Source organism: Staurois parvus, unplaced genomic scaffold (assembly GCF_062004578.1).
Source record: "Staurois parvus isolate SC_StPar_1 unplaced genomic scaffold, SC_StPar_1.0 ptg000941l, whole genome shotgun sequence".
In the NCBI taxonomy this organism is placed as follows: domain Eukaryota; kingdom Metazoa; phylum Chordata; class Amphibia; order Anura; family Ranidae; genus Staurois; species Staurois parvus.
Window position 1 is genome coordinate 1028084 of NW_028318737.1, and position 15276 is coordinate 1043359.

The 15276-nt window shown below is 45.5% G+C and overlaps 2 protein-coding genes across 2 annotated transcripts in view; one reads left to right on the plus strand and one right to left on the minus strand.

The window, feature by feature from the left end:
* The window catches only part of LOC149441851 (uncharacterized), a 409050-nt gene that overhangs the window by 161619 nt on the left and 232155 nt on the right, over positions 1-15276 (minus strand). The window lies entirely within an intron of this gene.
* Positions 1-15276, plus strand: part of LOC149441855 (uncharacterized) — a 269391-nt gene that overhangs the window by 79920 nt on the left and 174195 nt on the right. Inside the window, exon 9 of the mRNA XM_089656824.1 lies at positions 4976-6100. Within this exon, the coding sequence (XP_089512950.1) occupies positions 4976-6100 (1125 nt within the window). The remainder of the gene's footprint in view (positions 1-4975; positions 6101-15276) is intronic.

Below are 15276 nucleotides of genomic sequence, written 5' to 3' on the forward strand. Positions count from 1 at the left end.
GCATGCCGTATACCGGCGTATAAGACGATCCCCGACTTTTGAGAAGATTTTCAAGGTGTAAAAAGTCGTCTTATAAGCCGGAAAATACGGAACATTTTTATATTAATATAGTCACGTCTCTATCTGATCTTCAGGATTATTTCTGATCTCTCTGTATACTTTATGATGTCACATCAGAGATCCTACTATTGACTGGTCATATTCTAAGGATGGGAACATCCCTTCCCTGCTTTATCAGTAACATATATAATTATTATATCATGTAATATAGTCACGTCTCTATCTGATCTTCAGGTTTATTTCTGATCTCTCTGTATACTTTATGATGTCACATCAGAGATCCTACTATTGACTTGTCCATATTCCTAGGATGGGAACATCCCTTTCCCTGCTTTATCAGTAACATCCAGTAACTAACATTTCATGATTATTTTCTATTTAATTACTTTTAGTATACGATTTAATCCATTTGTTATTGTTATTTTTATGATCATACTACCATTTGTTTATTTTATCAGTCACATTTGATTATGTTTTGATGACTATTATTTATCTATGAATTATTAATATGACAGAATTTGGTTTCCTGTAATACCAGTTGTCTCCTGTATCTAGATTTGACTTGATATATTTATTGCCCATTTTACTGATGCACATCTGCACATGATGCCACAGCAACATTGTAGGAATCTCCTATATCCACTCTTCCCTGGCACTTGTAGTCCCACAGACTATATGGTATGGAACTCCTCCTGTTTCCTGTTTTCTATTTTAGCATTTTATATTAATACCTGAGGATTGTCCTCCTTTGTATCTATTTAGCCTGATATCTATCGTTCTATTCGGCTGTTTTCATTAAGATTGTTGTCCATAATACCAACGAGAGTGGAGACCATCTCTCTCCTCTGTCTTCTCGTAATGGGGATTTCTCCTATATGTTGCCTGGCATATTGAGCTACAATAAAATGGCCGCCGTTTGCATGCTTCGCTCATGCGCAAATGGCGGTAGCGGACGGTACTGCGCAAGTGCGCATTCTACTATATAAGAACTGTCATGAGGAGAGGCACGCTTCCTTTAACCTCCTTGGCGGTATGATTCCTTCTGATTTTTTGTGCTGAAAGCGGTACCATTTTTTCGCATGGAAATAGTTTTTTATTGTAGGCTGTAATTTTTAGGAAAATTTCCCCACAAATCATTATCACTCAATTCTGCAAGTGGTTCTGATTTACTATCGCTGTTCTCTAGCCAGTCTAAAACCGCTTTTGACGTAAAGGGACGCTTTTTGGACGCCATGGACTTTTCTAAGTTTCCAGGCAGAAAGAACAGACAAAATGCAGGCAGGGCACAGGACAAAGCACTCGGGACAAAATGTATGTGAAATGGGATGAAACAGCAATGTTTTACTATTTAAAATTGAAAAAAAAAAAAATGACATTTTTTAAATTTCCCGCCGCCGCCGGCGGTGCCCGTACGTCCCGACGTCACGGGGACCGGAACACAGAAGCCGGATGCCGGCATTGGCCGGAGGAGATGGCCGGGGACACTGCAGGGGACACATCGTGGGAACGAAGGACAAGGTAAGTGCTGCAGGGACCCCCAGAGCAGCGCCGCATGGTAAGCCCGAGTGTAGCTCGGGGTTACCGCTTGTGGTATAGAAATTCTACCCCGAGCTACACTCGGGAAAACCGCTAAGAAGGTTAATAACATGCAGGCGCACAAAACATGTAAGGAAGCTGCCTCATAGACATCACACGGCACGGCCCATGTGAACGGCTGGCGGCCATCTTTAAACCACTGTCACTTTGATTTTAATGTGAGTTACATTGCATCTCCTTCTGTTACCCCATTATTTAATAGTTACTACACTATGGACATTCTTTTTGCTCTGATTCCTTTGTCATGAGCCGTCCCTACAAGGATATCCATGGGGACTTGGCTTTACCTACAAGTGTGGCTCCCCCTGGTGGCTGATTAAGTGCAATCCTGGTGCCTGGATGCCCTGATGGTGTGCTGCTCATCCTACTGATGCCCACCAGATGTCCCGGTGTTCCAGTAACCTGATGCAGATGTCCCGGTGTTCCAGTAACCTGATGCAGATGTCCCGGTGTTCCAGTAACCTGATGCAGATGTCCCGGCGTTCCAGTAACCTGATGCAGATGTCCCGGTGTTCCAGTAACCTGATGCAGATGTCCCGGTGTTCCAGTAACCTGATGCAGATGTCCCGGTGTTCCAGTAACCTGATGCAGATGTCCCGGCGTTCCAGTAACCTGATGCAGATGTCCCGGCGTTCCAGTAACCTGATGCAGATGTCCCGGCGTTCCAGTAACCTGATGCAGATGTCCCGGCGTTCCAGTAACCTGATGCAGATGTCCCGGCGTTCCAGTAACCTGATGCCGATGTCCCGGCGTTCCAGTAACCTGATGCAGATGTCCCGGCGTTCCAGTAACCTGATGCAGATGACCCGGTGTTCCAGTAACCTGATGCAGATGTCCCGGCGTTCCAGTAACCTGATGCCGATGTCCCGGTGTTCCAGTAACCTGATGCAGATGTCCCGGCGTTTCAGTAACCTGATGCAATGTCCCGGCGTTCCAGTAACCTGATGCAGATGTCCCGGCGCTCCAGTAACCTGATGCAGATGTCCCGGCATTCCAGTAACCTGATGCAGATGTCCCGGCGCTCCAGTAACCTGATGCAGATGTCCCAATGTTCCAGTAACCTGATGCAGATGTCCCGGTGTTCCAGTAACCTGATGCAGATGTCCCGGCGTTTCAGTAACCTGATGCAATGTCCCGGCGTTCCAGTAACCTGATGCCGATGTCCCGGCGTTCCAGTAACCTGATGCCGATGTCCCGGCGTTCCAGTAACCTGATGCCGATGTCCCGGCGTTCCAGTAACCTGATGCCGATGTCCCGGCGTTCCAGTAACCTGATGCAGATGTCCCGGCATTCCAGTAACCTGATGCAGATGTCCCGGCGTTCCAGTAACCTGATGCAGATGTCCCGGCGTTCCAGTAACCTGATGCAGATGTCCCGGCGTTCCAGTAACCTGATGCAGATGTCCCGGCGTTCCAGTAACCTGATGCACATGTCCCGGTGTTCCATTAACCTGATGCTGATGACCAGGAGTTGTCCTAATTATCTCAAATGCCCATTGATTTGCGCTCTCTGGTGAGTACAATCTACAGCCATATATTCTAATACACCATCATGGATCCCCACTGAATACACCTTCACTGAATATTTCTTCACTCTTTGCACCTTGAAACACCAACTTGGGATGTTCCCCACAACTCTATTGTGCCAAACGCCTCAGTGCCTTCATTTATTTACTATATGTTTGATTACTGCTATAGACTGAGACAATCACAGACGGCCATTTACATTCTATCAATAACATAGTTTGACTCAGTCACCAATGATTTATATCTTCTATGTTTTTGTCACATTTTTTATTACTGCATGTTTATTTTATATGTTTTAGAAGGTTTTAGAGGTTTTTACCTTTTCATTCTAGCAGCTCCTTTCAGATTATATCCAGCGCTCATTTTTTGACTTTTTTATATACTCTATGTTGTACATGACATACTCCTGACCCCTGCACTATATACTCTATGTTGTACATTACATACTCCTGACCCCTGCACTATATACTCTATGTTGTACATTACATACTCCTGACCTCTGCACTATATACTCTATGTTGTACATTACATCCTCCTGACCCCTGCACTATATACTCTATGTTGTACATTATACTCTTGACCCCTGCACTATATACTCTGTTGTACATTACATACTCCTGACCCCTGCACTATATACTCTGCGTTGTACATTACATACTCCTGACTTCTGCACTATATACTCTATGTTGTACATTACATACTCCTGACCCCTGCACTATGTACTCTATGTTGTACATTACATCCTCCTGACCCCTGCACTATATACTCTATGTTGTACATTACATACTCCTGACCTCTGCACTATATACTCTATGTTGTACATTACATACTCCTGACGCCTGCACTATATACTCTATGTTGTACATTACATACTCCTGACCTCTGCACTATATACTCTATGTTGTACATTACATCCTCCTGACCCCTGCACTATATACTCTATGTTGTACATTACATACTCCTGACCTCTGCACTATATACTCTATGTTGTACATTACATACTCCTGACCCCTGCACTATATACTCTATGTTGTACATTACATCCTCCTGACCCCTGCACTATATACTCTGTTGTACATTACATACTCCTGACTTCTGCTCTCCCCCTCCCCCCACTGCTATATATACACATAATATGGATTCTCTTTTGTTCCCCCCATTTCCTCCCAGCTGGACATTTTATATCGGATGATGTGATTGGTGCACAGACTTTTACATGGTGATAATAATGTGATAACATCCTCCAACTTTGGACCCTTAAACAGAAAGTGATAATGAGGGAGGAGTCAATACCCCAATGATGGTGGTCTTCAGGATGAGGGAGGAGTCAATACCCCAATGATGGTGGTCTTCAGGATCAGTCCAGTCTTCATCTTGGTTGTTCTCCCCCATCCTCACTCTCTGACCTCTGGTGGGGCTCAGCCCCGCTGTTCTTCATGACTAAATCATGGACTAAATAAGGAAGTGCAGTACTTCTTGTGTTGGGAAGATGGCGATGAGTGATAGAGGGGGTGGGGACCCTCGTCCTATAATCCCCTCATCACTGTCCCTCCTATAAAAGACAGTTGTGGTTGTTTCCTCACTCTCTGACTAAGGTCCATGAATAAAGAAATGACCTGGTAGGAGATCAGAGGAGCCATTTCCTAGTTCCCTTGAGGGTGGAATTGTAAGCTCCTCAGAGACCAAGCTGCTTGATTTGGGTGGAGTCCTGGTTTGGGGGAACCAATCAGCTCCTGTCTAGTAATCCTCTTTGTCTTTGTATTTTAGTCCATGGCCGGGAGATGAGGAAAACCTCCGAGGATTGTCTCACTTTGTCTCCAGACTGGAAAGTAGAAGATGAGGACATCACACAGTATAGTCCAGGAGAAAACCCGGCTCCCTCCAATGTCCATCCGGCACCACCCAGTGTAGATGGACCATCGGATTCCTCGTATCCTGAGGAACCTCAGACTGTGCGGGACTGGACCGGCCTTCCAACAGGGAAGAGCTTCTCCTGTACTGAGTGTGGGAAGGAGTTCCATTATAGATCCCGTCTTAATAGGCATAAAAGATCTCACACAGGGGAGAAGCCGTATTCCTGTCCTGAGTGCGGAAAATGTTTTTCAAGGAAGTCCAATCTTTACACACATCAGAGATCTCACACGGGGGAGAAACCGTATGCCTGTTCTGAGTGCGAGAAATGTTTTTCAGTGAAGTCCACTCTTTACAGACATCAGAGATCGCACACGGGGGTGAAGCCGTATTCCTGTCCTGAGTGCGGGAAATGTTTTTCACGGAAGTCTCATCTTTACACACATCAGAGATTGCACACGGGGGAGAAGCCATATTCTTGTCCTGAGTGCGGGAAATGTTTTGCACAAAAACCAGATCTTGTCAAACATGAAAGGTCTCACACAGTTGAGAAGCCGTATTCCTGTTCTGAGTGTGGGAAATGTTATTCAGAGATGTCCAGTCTTTACACACATCAGAGATCTCACACAGGGGAGAAACCATATTCCTGTCCTGAGTGTGGGAAATGTTTTTCAGGGAAGTCCCATCTTTATAAACATCAGAGAACTCATACAGGGAAGAAGCCGTATTCCTGTCCTGAGTGCGGGAAATGTTTTTTGGTCAAGTCCAATCTTTACAAACATCAGAGATCTCATACGGGGGAGAAGCCGTATTCCTGTCCTGAGTGTGGGAAATGTTTTTCACAGAAGTCTGATCTTTCCATACATCAGAGATCTCACACTGGGGAGAAGCCGTATTCCTGTCCTGAGTGCGAGAAATGTTTTTCACAGAAGTCCCATCTTTCCATACATCAGAGATCTCACACGAGGGAGAAGCCGTATTCTTGTCCTGAGTGCGGCAAATGTTTTTCAGTGAAGTCGTGTCTTTCCAGACATCAGAGATCTCACACGAGGAGAAGCCATATTCCTGTCCTGAGTGAGGGAAATGTTCCTCACTGAAGTCCTGTCTTCCTGTACATCAGGGGTCCCACACAACCCTGGAGGTGTATTAGTGCCTTGAGTGCGGGAAATGTCTTCTAGATGAATGTTGCTGGACATCCCAGCTCTCATGTGGGGAAGAAGCACACCCTGATATACACCTCCGATATACTCCATGGCTGATCTTCATCATGGAAGAAACCGTTCATAAGGAGATCAGAGGCCCCCAAAGACATGGATGAAGTGTGGGACCGGGTTGGCCATTGATGGCAGGAGAAGAATAAAAATGGAGTCCTGCCCTGTGATTGGCTGAGTACATTTGTGGTGGGAGATTTCACAAACACTTGGAGGTCTATTATTAATACTTTGTGGACAAATGTTCCAAGCACTCATTAGGCCCACAGTTGGAGGTGAGGATAATACTTGCATGGTGGGGGATCACTGAAGAGGTGGGTGGTAATAAAATGTCCCAATTCTAGAAGAGTGACTGATGGTGTACACATGGAAGCAATGGAATTGTGTGTATATCGGGAATGAAGGAGTGATTGGTGAATGCACATATTGGGACTTTCCCGGGTCTTTCTCCATACATGTTTCTTCTTGTATGTTTCCCGTGATACAAATGTCTGTGTATATGATCGGCACATGATGGTCTGTCTATGACAAACGTTTCATTGATCTGATCATTTCCATGGTGATTGTAGACACATTGTGATTGGTTGATGGGGGATGGAAAGCACAGAGAGCAGGAAGTAGAGCGCCATCCTTTCTCCCTTTCTCTATTCCTAGTTCAGATTTGTAGCAGAAATCCCCAACATGTAGCAATACACGGACAATTGATATCAGACAATGAGGCAGAGGAAGGCCAATCATGAAGCTGGGGGTGGTGCAGCATAGACTGGAACAGGGTCCTCCAGGAGTGCAGCTCACACTGCGGGCAGAACTCCTCCTACTGGGACATTCAGGCTTCACACAGCTACAGCTGCACTCCTGGGACTGCCACGCCTGGACTGTATATGGGGCGGGTGTGGAGGGATGAGGAGCAGGGACTGGCTATACATGTCTCTATTTATCCCTCTATAATCCCACATGGCAGAGATCGGGATTCCTTTTTATTTCCTTTCTAGCTCCCTTCTTTTCTTTCCGCCCTCCCTTCTCCCCCTTCCCTCTTCTCCCTTCCTCTCCCCCCTCCCCCCTTCCTTCCAACCCATCCCTCCCTTCTCCCCCCCCCCCCTTCTTAAGCCCTCTTCTGTATTCCTATTCCTTTGTCTCTTTTATGTCCCTTTTGTACATTTGTAGGATGTATTGTAGGATGTATAGATGTTGATGTGATCCCCGGTCTCCTCACTCCATCACACATTGGAGAGCAGAACCCAGCAATGCTCTATGTACATCATCTGCAATGTCTATCCAGTCATTAATGTCATCTGTTCTCCCTGTTTGTAACACCCAAATGACTTGATGTTTTCTTTTTTTTATTGACATAAAACCCAATAAATATTTCTTTAAAAAAAAAAAACAAGTTCACAATGATGGTAAAAATTATTGTAGGCCCAAAATATCTATCACACTAGTAAAGAAATACAATTCCAGTATCTATCCCGCCATTTGTAGACGCTGCAACTTTCACAGAAACCGATTCATTTACACGGATTGGGATTTTATTTTTAGCAAAGACACGGAGCAGAATACATTCTGGACGAAATTTATGATGAAATTTAATTTTTTTTTTGCTGGACATGATTAACCCCTTGCCCTCCAGAGGATTTACCCCCCTTCCTGACCACGCCTCTTTTTGATACTCAGCGCTGCACTAAGTCCACTGATAATTGCGCGGTCATGCAACGCTGCACTCAAACAAAATTTACGTCCTTTTTTCACACAAATAGAGCTTTCTTTTGGTGGTATTTGATCACCTGTGCACTTTTTATTTTTTGCACTATAAACAAAAAAAGACTGAAAATTTTGAAGAAAAACAAAATTGTTTACTTTTGGCTATAAAAAATATATAGGAAACTCAAAGTTAGTCATAAATTTAGCCCAAAATGTATTCTGCTCCATGTTTTTGGTGAAAAATCCCAATAAGTGTATATTGATTGCTTTGTGTGATAGTTATATCTACAAACTATGGGATAGATAATGGAATTTACACCATTTTGTTGCCATACTGCGCTGCGCTAGTTTAACTGACAATTGCGCGGTCATGCAATGCAGTACATAAATGAAATTTACATCCTTTTGAGCTTTCTTTCAGTGGTATTTGATCACCTGTGTGATTTTTATTTGTGGTGCTATAAACAAAAATTTTTGGGAGAAAAAAAACATTTTCTCATTTCCATCATAAAAATATTCAAAAATACTAAAATATTCTGCTACATGTTTTTGGTTAAAAATAATCCCAGTAAGTGTATATTGATTGCTTTGTGATAGTTATAGCGTCTACAAACTATGGGATAGATAATGGAATTTACACAGCTTTTACTTTCTGACTGCCCATCACATTTCTTGAGGTGCTAAAATACCAGAGGAGTTCAAACACCCCCAAATGACCCCTTTTCAGAAAGTAGACACCCTAAGCTATCTGCTGAGAGACATATTGAGTCCATGGAAGATTTATTTTTTTTTCCACAAGTTTTTGGAAAATGACAAAAACATTTTTTTTAATCCAAAGTTGTCATTTAAATTATATATTTCTCACACAAGCCATGGGTATATGTGGAATTACACCCCAAAATACATTCTGCTACTTCTACCGAGTATGGGGGTACCATGTGTGTGAGACTTTTTGGGAGCCTAGCCACATACAGGATCCTGAAATCCAATGACCACTTTGAAAGCCTGAAGGTGCGTAACTTCCTCATTTCACTTCCTGACTATCACAGTTTCGAAGGCTCTGAAATGCCAGGATAGCACCAAACCCCCCCCAAATGACCCATTTTTGGAAAGTAGACACCCCAAGGAATTTGATAAGAGGCATGGTGAGTATTTTGCAGTTCTATTTTTTTCTCAAGGTTTTGATATAAAAAAAAGAAGACAAAATATGTTTTTGTTTTTTTCTTCAATTTTCAAAAACTTGTGGCAACAAACGAGATCTGCACCATGCTTCTTATCAAATTCCTTGGGGTGTCTACTTTCCAAAAAGGGATCATTTGGGGGGTTGGTGCTATCCTGGCATTTCAGGGCCTCAGAAACTGTGATAGGTAGTCAGGAAGTGTCAGGAAGTCTGCAACAAGCTCACCTCCATCCATGACCTCTTTGTCTCCCGCTTCCTTAACCTCCTAGCAATCACCGAAACCTGGGTCCAAGCAACAGACTCTGCCTCCCCCGCAGCACTCTCCTATGGAGGTCTCATCTGGACCCACTCACCCAGACCCAGTGGTTGGAAAGGTGTTGGGGTTGGTCTGCTCCTGTCACCACTGAGCACCTTCCAGGTCCTCCCTAACCCTCCCTCCCTTTCCTTTAAGACCCACTGCATCCAGCTATTCTCTCCGATCTCTCTGAGGATTGCAGTGATCTATCGGCCTCCTGGACCCGTGTCCTGCTTTCTTGATTACTTTGCTGCCTGGCTACCCTTCTTTCTCTCCTCTGAACTACCCACTATCATTCTTAGGGATTTCAACATCCCTATCAACATCAATAACCCGGCTACATCCCAACTCTTCCACATTACCTCATCTTTTGCACTAGCACAGTGCTTACAGTCCTCCACTCACTCTGACGGGAATACTCTTGACCTTGTCTTCTCTCACCTTTGCACTCCCTACAACCTCACAAATGCCCCCTTTCCTCCCTCCGATCACAACCTCATCACCTTCTCCGTCTCCTCGTTCTCAAACACCTATCCCTCTAAATGGCAAAGTTACCAACAGAAACCTCCGGAACTGGAACCCTGCTCCTTCCACTCTGCAACTGACCAACTTTACGACAGCATCCATCCCCTGTCATGCCCTGACCTGGTCATTACTGTCTACCACAACTCACTTTCAGCTGCTCTAGACTCAGTCGCACCCCCAACATCACGAAGCATTAGGCCCCAACCGCTACAACCCTGGCAGACTGACCATACCAGAAACCTCAAATGACATAGTTGTGCGCTGGAGCGACTATGGCGTAAAACCAAATCCCAACAAGCGTTCACCTGCTATAAATCTGCCTTCTTAACGTACGCTTCCTCCCTTCATGCTGCCAAACAAGCCTACTTTATTACCTTCATTAATACCTTCTCCTCCAGTCCTTGCCGGCTCTTCTCCACTTTTAACTCTCTACTTTCTCCGCCTCCACCTCCACCCAGTACCTCACTTACCGCCCATGAGATTGCCAACCACTTCAAAAACAAGATTGATGCAATTCGTAGGGACTTTGCCACAGCTCAGACACCCACCCCACTTAGCATTCCTCACACAATAACCCCCTCAACACTTTGCTCCCTTGACCTCACTACTACCGAAGAGGTCACTAAGATTATCTCTGAAGCCCACCTCAGCACCTGCCCCCTGGACCCTGTCCCCTCACAACTACTACGGTCACCCTCCTCTTCCATCCTATGCTCCCTCACTCACATCTTGAATCTTTCCCTCTTCACCGGTACCTTCCCCTCCCCTCTAAAGCATGTGTACATCACTCCCATACTTAAGAAACCCTCTGTCAGGATTGGACTTGCCAATAGTGGTGGGACTCACCTGCCTTGTGGGCTGCAGTACCAGGGCTGGCCAGCGGGTGCTCTCGACAGCCAGAGGTTCACTTCGGCAATTAGCCATCACCTGGGGCTGATTGCAGGTGGTGTATTTAAGGGATGGCCAGACCTGCAGTCTGTGCCTTGGTGTGTGTTTTTCCATGGGCCACTGTATCTTGTAACCTGCATTCCTGTTCCTGCCTGACTTGTTGCCGACCCTGCCTGATCCTGACCTCTGCTGACTTCTCCTGTTTGATCCCTGGCTTGTGACCCTGACCATTCTCTGCCTGACCCCCTGTACCTACCTGTCCGTTAGTTGCTGTACCCGGCTCGTGACCTGACTACTCTCTGCCTGCTCCTCCTGTACCTACCTGCCCGATAGTTATCGACCCGGCCTGCCTGACTACGTTGTGCTCTATATGTGTATGTACCTGTGTATCTATATCAGTTTAGGTTTGGGTTTGTTTCACCTTGTTGTATGTATTTGTGTTAGCTTGCGGTTTGGTGCACTGCGTTTATATTTGTATTGTTAGTCTTAATAAATTGTCTTATTTATACCATATCTGAAGCCTGCGTTTCCCTGTGTCAGTCCACACACTTCTGGTCACACCCGCATCCCTGACACCCTCCCTGGACCCAACCGACCTGAACAACTTAAGACCCATCTCCCTACTTCCATTTCCCTCTAAACTCCTAGAACGCTTAGTCTACAATCGCCTGAGCTCCCACCTCACTGACAACAACCTTCTTGACTCTTTACAGTCCGGCTTCCGCCCCCTACACTCCACCGAAACTGCCCTACTAAAACTCACCAATGACCTACTAACCGCCAAAACCAATGTCCACTATACTATACTCCTACCACTTGACATCTCTGCGGCTTTTGACACGGTTGACCACCCCCTCCTTCTCAAAAAAAAACTGCACTCTCTTGGCCTCAGAGACTCTGCTCTCTCCTGGTTCTCCTCTTATCTATCACAGCGCTCCTTCAGTGTTACCTATAATGCTACCACCTCCCCCTCACTCCCTCTCTCTGTAGGGGTCCCTCAAGGTTCTGTCCTCGGACCCCTTCTCTTCTCCATCTACACCTCCTCCCTTGGCCAATTGATAAACTCCCATGGCTTCAACTACCATCTCTATGCCGACGACACACAAATCTATCTGTCTACCCTTCACCTCACCCCTTCAGTCTCCTCCTCACCTCACCCCTTCAGTCTCCTCCTCACCTCACCCCTTCAGTCTCCTCCTCACCTCGCCCCTTCAGTCTCCTCCTCACCTCACCCCTTCAGTTTCCAATCGCATCACCAGCCTACTAAGTGACATATCGGCCTGGATGTCACTCCACTTCCTCAAACTCAACCTTTCCAAAACTGAGCTCCTAGTATTACCCCCAGCCTGTGCCCCCCCTGACTTCTCCATCAAGATCAACAACACTAACATCAGTCCCAGCCCTCACGGCAGGGTACTAGGTGTCATCCTAGACTCCAATCTGTCCTTTCAGCCCCAGGTCCAATCGCTGACAAACTCATGTAGACTTCACCTCCACAACATTTCCAACCTCCACAACATCTCCAAGATACGGCCGTTCCTAACCTCGGAAATCACTAAGCAACTTATTCCCTCCCTTGTTATATCTCGCCTTGACTATTGTAACTCCCTCCTCACTGGCCTACCTCATCGCAGGCTATCCCCTCTTCAGTCTATCATGAATGCTACTGCCAGACTCATCCACCTTACTAAGTGCTCTGTATCTGCCACTCCTCTCTGCCAATCCCTCCACTGGCTTCCAATTGCCCAGCGGATAAAATTCAAAACACTAACACTGACGTATAAAGCCGTTCATAACACCGCCCCAAACTACATCACCGACCTTGTCTCTAAATACCACCCAAACCGTACTCTCCGCTCCTCGCAAGACCTCCTACTCTCTAGCTCCCTTGTCTCCTCCTCCCATGCTCGTCTCCAGGATTTCTCAAGGGCTTCACCTATCCTCTGGAACTCCCTACCCCAAACTATCAGGCTATCATCTACTCTGAAAACCCATCTCTTCAGGGAAGCCTGCACCGACCCCAGCTAATATTGGAATCCACTACTCTTCCTACCACTCCATCCCCCTCAGCTAATTACCTCTTGTACCACTATCCTCTCCCTCCTAGATTGTAAGCTCCAAGGAACAGGGCCCACTAATCCCTCTTGTATTGAACTGTATTGTTACTGTACTGTCTCCCTCCATTATGTAAAGTGCTGAGCAAACTGTCGGCGCTATATAAGTCCTGTATAATAATAATAATCATAATAATGAGGAAATAAAGCCCTTTAAAAGCCTGAAGGTGCTTATTGGATTTTGGGGTCCTGTACTTGGCTAGACCTCCAAACTGTCTCTCACATGTGGTACCCCCATACTCGGGAGAAGTAGCAGAATGTATTTTGGGGAGTAATTCCACATATACCCATGGCTTGTGTGAGCAATAAATCATTTAAGTGACAATTATGTGTAAAGAAAAAAAAAAAAATTTTTTTGTCAAACACCCTAGTGAATAAAATGGTGGGTGCTGCAATTTTTTTATGTCACAATGTACTCGCGCAGCGATTTTTCAAACATTTTTTTTAAATACAGTTTTTTTTTACTTTTATTGCACAAAAACACAATATATTGTCCAATTATTTGGTAAAATATAAAAGTTGATGATATGCCGAGTAAATAGATACCAAACATGACATGCTTTAAAACTGCGCATGCCCCGTGCAATGGCGACAAACTGCATACATTTTTAATATCCATAGGCAACACTTTAAAAGCCTTTACAAGCTACCATTTTAGATTTACAGAGGAGGTCTGGTGTTAGAGTTACTGCCCTTCATCTGACATTCGTGGTGATACCTCACATGTATGGTGCAACTGCTGTTTCCACACTGGCACAATGTCACTGCTCACGAGTGCAGGTCAGGTCCCCGAGGGGGTACTTTTTTTGTAAGTTATTTTGATTTTTTAAATTATTTTTACACTGTCCCTTTCATTTTTTTAATCACTTTCAATGCTATCACAGGGAATGCAAATATCCCCTATAACTGCATTGTCATATATTCTTTTTTGAGAAATCTGGGGTCTATCAGACTCTGGATATCTCCTCTGCCCTTACATTATCTAATCTCAGATCAGTGTGATCAGATGCTTTCCCAATTTACAAATGGCGCTGTTTATATCCTGCGAAACTGAAGTGATGAAATGCTTGTAGCTTCCGATTTCTTAGACTATAGAGATGATTGGCACCACTCTGGTCTCCAATCAGCTCTATGGTCAGCTGGCAGAAACACTGACTGCATTCTCAGGTTCCCCCGATGGCACAGGACTGCCCAAGAAGGCCATGGAAGGCAGCGGGGGAGGGGTGGGCATCATCTCCTGCTGCTTGTTAAAGAAATCCTGCAGCTAATTAGACACTAGGATTGCTTTTACATGAAAGCCAATCGCTGGCTGAAAAAAATGATACCAGGATGAGGCCTGCAGATGTAGGCATCATTCTGGTATAACCATTCAAAGTCCAGTGATGTACCAGTACGTCGCTGGTCCTTGTTGGGTATATACAGTCAGGTTTATAAATATTGGAACATCGACACAATTCTAACATTTTTGGCTCTATACACCACCACAATGGATTTGACATTAAACAAACAAGATGTGCTTTAACTGCAGACTGTCAGCTTAAAATTGAGGGTATTTACATCCAAATCAGGTGAACGGTGTAGGAATTACATATCATCATTGCCAGAAGGTTTGCTGTGTCTCCCAGCACAGTCTCAAGAGCATGGAGGAGATTCCAGGAGACGAGAGCATGGAGGAGATTCCAGGAGACAAGAGCATGGAGGAGATTCCAGGAGACAGGCAGTTACTCTAGGAGGGCTGGACAGGGCCATAGAAGGTCCTTAACCCATCAGCAGGACCGGTATCTGCTCCTTTGTGCAAGGAGGAACAGGATGAGCCCTGCCAGAGCCCTACAAAATGACCTCCAGCAGGCGTGAATATCTCTGACCAAACAATCAGAAACAGACTTCATGAGGGTGGATTGAGGGCCCGACATCCTCTAGTGGGTCCTATGCTCCCTGCTCGGCACCATAGAGCTGGATTGGCATTTGCCATTGAACACCAGAATTGGCAGGTCCACCACTGGCGCCCTGTGCTTTTCACAGATGAGAGCAGGTTCCCCCTGAGCACATGTGACAGACATGACATGAAGTCTGGAGAACCCGTGAAGAAAGTTATGCTGCCCATAACATTGTTCAGCATGACTGTTTTGGTGGTGGGTCAGTGATGGTCTGGGGGGGCATATCCATGGAGGAACATACAGACCTCTACAGGCCAGACAATGGCACCCTGAATGCTATTAGGCCATTGTCAGACCCTATGCTGGTGCAGTGGGTCCTGGGTTCCTCCTGGTGCAGTGGGTCCTGGGTTCCTCCTGGTGCAGTGGGTCCTGGGTTCCTCCTGGTGCAGTGGGTC